This window comes from Anopheles funestus, chromosome 2RL (assembly GCF_943734845.2).
Source record: "Anopheles funestus chromosome 2RL, idAnoFuneDA-416_04, whole genome shotgun sequence".
NCBI classification, from domain to species: Eukaryota; Metazoa; Arthropoda; class Insecta; order Diptera; family Culicidae; genus Anopheles; species Anopheles funestus.
The window spans coordinates 57,843,291-57,852,452 of record NC_064598.1 but is presented as its reverse complement, the minus strand read 5'-3'; the positions used below and the strand labels follow the sequence as shown (position 1 = coordinate 57,852,452).

At 39.1% G+C, this 9,162-nt stretch overlaps 2 protein-coding genes across 2 annotated transcripts; one reads left to right on the top strand and one right to left on the bottom strand.

Moving 5' to 3' along the window:
- Positions 1–735: 735 nt before the first annotated feature.
- LOC125762967 (E3 SUMO-protein ligase ZBED1-like) lies at positions 736–3,959 on the bottom strand. Its single transcript, XM_049425640.1, has 2 exons — positions 3,362–3,959; positions 736–3,289 (listed from the first exon to the last, which is right to left on the bottom strand). The coding sequence occupies exon 2, from the start codon at positions 2,964–2,966 to the stop codon at positions 1,488–1,490; it is 1,479 nt and encodes a 492-aa protein (XP_049281597.1). The 5' UTR covers positions 2,967–3,289; positions 3,362–3,959; the 3' UTR covers positions 736–1,487.
- A 34-nt stretch (positions 3,960–3,993) lies between these two features.
- LOC125762966 (E3 SUMO-protein ligase ZBED1-like) lies at positions 3,994–7,215 on the top strand. The gene is made up of 2 exons (XM_049425639.1): positions 3,994–4,590; positions 4,663–7,215. The coding sequence occupies exon 2, from the start codon at positions 4,986–4,988 to the stop codon at positions 6,462–6,464; it is 1,479 nt and encodes a 492-aa protein (XP_049281596.1). The 5' UTR covers positions 3,994–4,590; positions 4,663–4,985; the 3' UTR covers positions 6,465–7,215.
- The last annotated feature ends 1,947 nt before the right edge of the window (positions 7,216–9,162 follow it).

Genomic DNA, 9,162 nt, shown 5'->3' with positions numbered 1-9,162 from the left:
AATTGGTACACTTACTTACCCTATTGTTGGCGATTAATGTAGATTAACGATGTAAATAACGAGTATCTGAAAAATTATCCTTAGTCGCATACGGAAGAAGCGCGATACGCAGCAGCATTCTTACGAAATTATAAATATTCTTCGGAATATACACCAGAGCTACCTCAGTTCGATTGCAACAACTGTACAATCACTTCTTTTTAAGTTAGTGCGTTTCTTTGTTCAGTTTATTCTACTAAACTACCCACTTGCTCCTTCACCCTTCCCTTTTGACCCGCCAGAGGTGTAACAGAATAGTGGGCATAAAGTCTGAAATAAGGATCCCCCCTCTCATGGTCACTCACGTGAGTGACCTATTCTTCGGGCAGGGTGTTTCGCAATCGGTTGCGTGTTTTTTTAATTATGTTTCGAGGCACAGACGGCTAAAGTCTGAAATAGAGATGGGACAAAATGGCATATAGACGGAACTGGTTCCAGACGATTCCACAAAAATTCGGAACCAGTTCCAGCAGGTAGGTGCAACCACCCAGTCCGGAACCGTCCGGAATCGTCCGGAATCGTCCGGAATCGCCCGGAACCGTCCGGAATCGTCCGGAATCGTCCGGAACCGTCCGGAACCGTTCGGAATCGTCCGGAATCGTCCGGAACCGTCCGGAATCGTTCGGAATCGTCCGGAACCGTCCGGAATCGTCCGGAACCGTCCGGAATCGTTCGGAATCGTCCGGAACCGTTCGGAATCGTCCGGAACCGTCGGAATCGTTGGAACTGTCGGAACATTTGGAATCGTTGGAACCGTTGGAACCACTGGAACCGTTGGAATAGCTAGAACCGTTGGAACCGTTGGAACTGTTGGAACCACTGCAACTGCTGGAACTGCTGGAACCATCCGGAATCGTAGTCGGCTAGTATGACTTCACAGTACGCACTGTTTTCTTTTTGATTTGATGATTTTTATTTCGTTTTCTTCGCCTTTTGCTCTGCGTGTATCTTTCATAAACGGGTAGACTTTTTTTTATCAAGTAGACAAACGCTTGGTGCTGTTGGGTTTATTTTGATTGCATTTATGAATTGTGTGAAAGTACCGAATGTTATGTTAATCGAAATGTTTTTACAGACTTTTTTCGAAATCGTTCAGAACCGTCTCTGAATTGAATGCTCTGATACTGATAGTGTCTTTTAACCCACACATTTCTTCTGGTTCTACTTCCTTCTACATCTGTCATATTGTCCTTCATCTTTCGTTTATATTTACAATAAAATCAATACTTTAAATAAGATTGTAAATATAATTTACCACTATCGACTTATTTTTTTGGATAGGATCAGAATACTATAATAGGATATGAGGTGAGTCCTATCGTAATCTTTCTTTTTTGCTAAAAAAATAAACTATTGAACGGCTACGATTCTTGCATTTTATTAAATTGAACATATGATTACATTACTATCTATTTATTTGCTATCAGCTCATTACTAAACTATAAGACTTACAGGTTATGGTAATTTTGTTTTATAAAAATGATTTCTTTTAATTTTTTTGATGTCAATCTATTTCTTTTTTCTGTAAGAATGTTACCTGCCTTCGAAAAAATTCGTTCACATGGAACAGAAGACGCAGGAATGCTCAAATATTGTTTGGCAAAATATGATAACGTTGGATAAATCACTTCTCTTTCCTTCCACCATAGAAATGGATCACATTTGACCTGTAAATTTTTTTCCGAAATGTAGCGATCCAGCTCAAGAGCAGCAAGAATTCTTGCACTTGATGTGTGCTCGCTTTGGTGAACTTTTTTCAGTGGTTGCCATATGTCGTCATCGCTATCAAGATCTTTTTCTGCATTGTCTTTAATTTGTGTATCCATTCTATTTTGGAATGGAATCATCTTTTCTATCATATGCGTGTACACATTTTGGTACTGCGCGTCGCTTCCTAAAAATCCATCTTTTTTGAGCCTTGGGTCTAGTAAAATCGCATACGAAACTATTTCAAGATTGTTCGTTGTTTCGAACCTAGTTTTTAGACCCAGTATAAGATCATCTACTAAATCAATAACCTTGTGATGTAGTACTTCCTTTTCTTTTTTTTCAATAATTTTTTGCAATAAGGACCTAGTTAAAAACCCCATTGTTGAAATTGATATCGTTTTTTCCGCCATAATTTCGATTGTAACCGTATTGAACAGCTTTAAGATCTTAGTAGCTTGTTCTATAATGAGCCAATCTTCTTCCTCTAGCTTGCATGAGATTTTCAAAGTTGCAATACAAGATGCTAGTGGAATTCGGTTTTGTTTGAAACGATCCAACATTTCGTATGTTGAATTCCATCTGGTAGGGCAATCTTGTTTAATTTTTAATAGCGGATGATTCAAGCTAGTTTGCATTTCGGCCAGCTTTTGGGCAGCTTTTGAGCTTTTTTTGAAATGCATAACGATGCTTTTTACGTTCTCAATCGTTGATTTTATCTTTTGAAGGCCTCTTTGAACCACTAAATTTAACGTATGGGCACCACACGGGAGATGAGAAAGATTGAATATAGTTGCAGCTGATTTCATGTTGGTCGCATTATCCGTGACCAAAGTAAATAATTTATCGGAAATTTCAAAGGTATTAGTTACAGTCGTTATCCAATCGGCTATATTCTTTCCCGTATGGGTAATTGAAAAATCTGAACATTCCAATAAATACGAACACAGTTCGTATTTATTATTTATGAAATGAGCAGTCACTGCACAAAAATTATCATTATTAATGCTAGTCCAACAATCTGCTGTCAGTGATACAGTTGAAGCTATGAGTAATTTACTATTCACCACCTCCAAAGTTTCGTTGTAAAGTGCCGGTAATGCTGCATTAGAAATACTTTTTCTTGTTGGCAGTTCATATTTAGGGTTTAAAGCTTTAACGAAATCTCCAAAATATTCATTTTCAACTATTGAAAAAGGATGATATTCTTTACATATCATTAAAAGCAATAGAGAATCGATTTTTTTTTTGATTCCGAGCTCATTGGTTTGCTGGGTTGAAAAAAATTGGTAATTGTGGTGCAGACGTTTTGTTGGCCGGAAGTACCTTCTAGAGGGGAATCTATTTCAGAATTTGTTGTCGACAGCGGGTTACTCCTGTACAGCGGAACGGTTGGGTGTTTACGACCGAGATGCCTTTTCAAGTTTGATGTTGATCCCTTGCAGTACGAAACTATCTGCTGACAGTAGCGACATTTAGCACCACTTTCAGATTTCGTGAAATGCTGCCATATATCGCTGGTCATGTGTGCCATAGCGCCGAGCTGAAAAGTACATGGTTACAATGTAAGATTAATTTTCTATTGCTTGTAAATCAGTAGCCGTTTTTCCTATACCTCTTTGTAAGACGGACGTGACCAATAGAATTCGAGTTCTCTCCAACTTCAGATAACAGGCGCTTTGAAGTAATGCCCAGTACGTCACCGGTGAAGTCGAAGTAATCGCCTGATCGCCGAAGAATCTCTTTTGCACTATGCACGGATCTTGCACTTGCAACAGTTCGCAAAAAAATTTCACTGGCCTATGTGTATTCAGGAGCTAATCACGTTGAATCAAAAGTAAGCACGCCACTGGTAAAGTAATCGTCTGATCGCCGAAGAATCTCTTTTGCACTGTGCACAGATCTGACTTGCAATGGTTCACAAAGAATTTCACTAGTATGAGCATTTTCTAAGGAAAATGTATTGTTTGGCACTGTCTATACCATCAACACTGTCGATATATAATCAGAGTGTGGTACAGATACTAGTACAGATTGCAGCGATAACACTATTGTACAGTCTGAGCTGTGAGCTATCTGATCCTTAGTGTGTGCTTTGCTTCACTAGTATGTGTGCGTTACAGGGAAACACAATTGATAGGGTGCGGTGAGCCGACTTTAGGGAATCGCGCAAGCGAATATGAAATACGGGACGATTGATATAGAAACTGATTGATATAGAAATTTTGGCTGATTCGCTAAAGTATTGGGTGTTTCTATATCAATCGTCCCGTATTTCATATTCGCTTGCGCGATTCCCTAAAGTCGGCTCACCGCACCCTATCAATTGTGTTTCCCTGTAACGCACACATACTAGTGAAGCAAAGCACACACTAAGGATCAGATAGCTCACAGCTCAGACTGTACAATAGTGTTATCGCTGCAATCTGTACTAGTATCTGTACCACACTCTGATTATATATCGACAGTGTTGATGGTATAGACAGTGCCAAACAATACATTTTCCTTAGAAAATGCTCATACTAGTGAAATTCTTTGTGAACCATTGCAAGTCAGATCTGTGCACAGTGCAAAAGAGATTCTTCGGCGATCAGACGATTACTTTACCAGTGGCGTGCTTACTTTTGATTCAACGTGATTAGCTCCTGAATACACATAGGCCAGTGAAATTTTTTTGCGAACTGTTGCAAGTGCAAGATCCGTGCATAGTGCAAAAGAGATTCTTCGGCGATCAGGCGATTACTTCGACTTCACCGGTGACGTACTGGGCATTACTTCAAAGCGCCTGTTATCTGAAGTTGGAGAGAACTCGAATTCTATTGGTCACGTCCGTCTTACAAAGAGGTATAGGAAAAACGGCTACTGATTTACAAGCAATAGAAAATTAATCTTACATTGTAACCATGTACTTTTCAGCTCGGCGCTATGGCACACATGACCAGCGATATATGGCAGCATTTCACGAAATCTGAAAGTGGTGCTAAATGTCGCTACTGTCAGCAGATAGTTTCGTACTGCAAGGGATCAACATCAAACTTGAAAAGGCATCTCGGTCGTAAACACCCAACCGTTCCGCTGTACAGGAGTAACCCGCTGTCGACAACAAATTCTGAAATAGATTCCCCTCTAGAAGGTACTTCCGGCCAACAAAACGTCTGCACCACAATTACCAATTTTTTTCAACCCAGCAAACCAATGAGCTCGGAATCAAAAAAAAAATCGATTCTCTATTGCTTTTAATGATATGTAAAGAATATCATCCTTTTTCAATAGTTGAAAATGAATATTTTGGAGATTTCGTTAAAGCTTTAAACCCTAAATATGAACTGCCAACAAGAAAAAGTATTTCTAATGCAGCATTACCGGCACTTTACAACGAAACTTTGGAGGTGGTGAATAGTAAATTACTCATAGCTTCAACTGTATCACTGACAGCAGATTGTTGGACTAGCATTAATAATGATAATTTTTGTGCAGTGACTGCTCATTTCATAAATAATAAATACGAACTGTGTTCGTATTTATTGGAATGTTCAGATTTTTCAATTACCCATACGGGAAAGAATATAGCCGATTGGATAACGACTGTAACTAATACCTTTGAAATTTCCGATAAATTATTTACTTTGGTCACGGATAATGCGACCAACATGAAATCAGCTGCAACTATATTAAATCTTTCTCATCTCCCGTGTGGTGCCCATACGTTAAATTTAGTGGTTCAAAGAGGCCTTCAAAAGATAAAATCAACGATTGAGAACGTAAAAAGCATCGTTATGCATTTCAAAAAAAGCTCAAAAGCTGCCCAAAAGCTGGCCGAAATGCAAACTAGCTTGAATCATCCGCTATTAAAAATTAAACAAGATTGCCCTACCAGATGGAATTCAACATACGAAATGTTGGATCGTTTCAAACAAAACCGAATTCCACTAGCATCTTGTATTGCAACTTTGAAAATCTCATGCAAGCTAGAGGAAGAAGATTGGCTCATTATAGAACAAGCTACTAAGATCTTAAAGCTGTTCAATACGGTTACAATCGAAATTATGGCGGAAAAAACGATATCAATTTCAACAATGGGGTTTTTAACTAGGTCCTTATTGCAAAAAATTATTGAAAAAAAAGAAAAGGAAGTACTACATCACAAGGTTATTGATTTAGTAGATGATCTTATACTGGGTCTAAAAACTAGGTTCGAAACAACGAACAATCTTGAAATAGTTTCGTATGCGATTTTACTAGACCCAAGGCTCAAAAAAGATGGATTTTTAGGAAGCGACGCGCAGTACCAAAATGTGTACACGCATATGATAGAAAAGATGATTCCATTCCAAAATAGAATGGATACACAAATTAAAGACAATGCAGAAAAAGATCTTGATAGCGATGACGACATATGGCAACCACTGAAAAAAGTTCACCAAAGCGAGCACACATCAAGTGCAAGAATTCTTGCTGCTCTTGAGCTGGATCGCTACATTTCGGAAAAAAATTTACAGGTCAAATGTGATCCATTTCTATGGTGGAAGGAAAGAGAAGTGATTTATCCAACGTTATCATATTTTGCCAAACAATATTTGAGCATTCCTGCGTCTTCTGTTCCATGTGAACGAATTTTTTCGAAGGCAGGTAACATTCTTACAGAAAAAAGAAATAGATTGACATCAAAAAAATTAAAAGAAATCATTTTTATAAAACAAAATTACCATAACCTGTAAGTCTTATAGTTTAGTAATGAGCTGATAGCAAATAAATAGATAGTAATGTAATCATATGTTCAATTTAATAAAATGCAAGAATCGTAGCCGTTCAATAGTTTATTTTTTTAGCAAAAAAGAAAGATTACGATAGGACTCACCTCATATCCTATTATAGTATTCTGATCCTATCCAAAAAAATAAGTCGATAGTGGTAAATTATATTTACAATCTTATTTAAAGTATTGATTTTATTGTAAATATAAACGAAAGATGAAGGACAATATGACAGATGTAGAAGGAAGTAGAACCAGAAGAAATGTGTGGGTTAAAAGACACTATCAGTATCAGAGCATTCAATTCAGAGACGGTTCTGAACGATTTCGAAAAAAGTCTGTAAAAACATTTCGATTAACATAACATTCGGTACTTTCACACAATTCATAAATGCAATCAAAATAAACCCAACAGCACCAAGCGTTTGTCTACTTGATAAAAAAAGTCTACCCGTTTATGAAAGATACACGCAGAGCAAAAGGCGAAGAAAACGAAATAAAAATCATCAAATCAAAAAGAAAACAGTGCGTACTGTGAAGTCATACTAGCCGACTACGATTCCGGATGGTTCCAGCAGTTCCAGCAGTTGCAGTGGTTCCAACAGTTCCAACGGTTCCAACGGTTCTAGCTATTCCAACGGTTCCAGTGGTTCCAACGGTTCCAACGATTCCAAATGTTCCGACAGTTCCAACGATTCCGACGGTTCCGGACGATTCCGAACGGTTCCGGACGATTCCGAACGATTCCGGACGGTTCCGGACGATTCCGGACGGTTCCGGACGATTCCGAACGATTCCGGACGGTTCCGGACGATTCCGGACGATTCCGAACGGTTCCGGACGGTTCCGGACGATTCCGGACGATTCCGGACGGTTCCGGGCGATTCCGGACGATTCCGGACGATTCCGGACGATTCCGGACGATTCCGGACGGTTCCGAACGATTCCGGACGGTTCCGGACGATTCCGGACGATTCCGAACGGTTCCGGACGGTTCCGGACGATTCCGGACGGTTCCGAGTGGAACCGTCAATTCCATTTCTTCGGAATCGGAACTGGAATCACACGACCCGGAGCCGGATCGGAACCGTGGGTGCATTCCACCGAACCCATCACTAGTCTGAAACAAGACCCCCCCACTCACGGTCACTCATCTGCGTGTAAATTTTTCGTACAGGATGGTTCGGAGGCTATGCAATGTGGCCTGAATTTGATTTTTTTTATAATTACAAATAAATTGTAAGGGTTTTTTTGCATAGTGACAAATGATTTATTAATCGAGGAACCAAGTTCCATACCCTGTTTGTGAAACCGTAAAATTTTCCTCATTTTTGGCCCAACTTTGCTCCATAACTCGGTCGGTATCCAAGGAATCGCCAATCTTTATCCTTATTTGGCTAAATGGCACTTGTGCCTACATTTCGTCCATGCACCACTAATCGCTATCATGTCTCTGGCCAAAACTATTCGGGAAAGCAACTGTTGCACTTTTTCGGGTTTTAGGTGCAATTTTCCTCATTTTTGGCCCAACTTTGCTCCATAACTCGGGCGGTATCCAACGGATCGCCAATCTTTGACCTGTGGTCGATATATGGCACCAATTGCTACATTTTCTTCTTCGACGGCCATGCCCTGAGGTGTCTGTGTCTCGAAACATTAAAAAAAAACACACAACCGATTGCGAACCACCCTACACGAAAAAAAGTCACAAATGAGTGCCCGTGAGGGGGGGGGGGGGGGGGGGTTGTTTCAGACTTTACCGTGGAAATAGACGTAGAGAGACATTTCTCGCGCGACATTTCTCAACAGTAGCTCAATTCTGCAAACAAAGCAAATCGCTCGGCGAGACATTTCTGCGCCTACTTCGTTGGAATATTTCTATCTGTTTCTATGGAAATGACGTTTCGATGCTGTTTTTTATATATGGACTTTTCATCGCATTTCATCGAATATTGACGAGAAATGTCGCGCGAGAAATGTCGCTCTACGTCTATTTCCACGGTTAGCCGTTTGAACTTAGTAGTACAAAATGCGATAAACAAAATGTAAGGAGCACTGTAGATGTTGTAAAACAAACTGTTGTATATTTTAAAAAAAGCGCAACAGCGTCTTAAAAGTTGAGAGAATCCCAAGCCAATTTGAAATATGATATTTTAAAATTGAAATTAGATGTTCCTACCAGATGGAACCCTACATTCTATATGCTGGAAAGATTTCACTTGAACAAAGACCCTATCATTACTTCATTAGCATTATTAGGTGTTGATTGCAATTTAACAGCTAGGGATTGGATCGTTACTGAAGAAGCATCAAAAATTTTAAAATTCTTCGATCTGATTACGAAAGAAGTTTCTGCGGAAAAATCTATAACATTGTCAAAAACAAAAGTTATTGTTATGTTGATTATTAAAAAATTGCTCTCATTTCAACAAATGTCTCATCTGTCGGAAAAAACTAAAAAGCTAATTCAGGATTTGCATGATGGTGTTCTAGATAGGTTCAATTATTTAAACACAAATACTTTAGCACAAGCTACCATATTAGATCCGCGATTCAAAAAAGATGGCTTTGACAATGACGATGGATTCAAAAAATGTTATGATAGCATAGCTTCAGATATGAAAAAAATTACAGAAATTAACGATACAAATAGCAAACCGCAG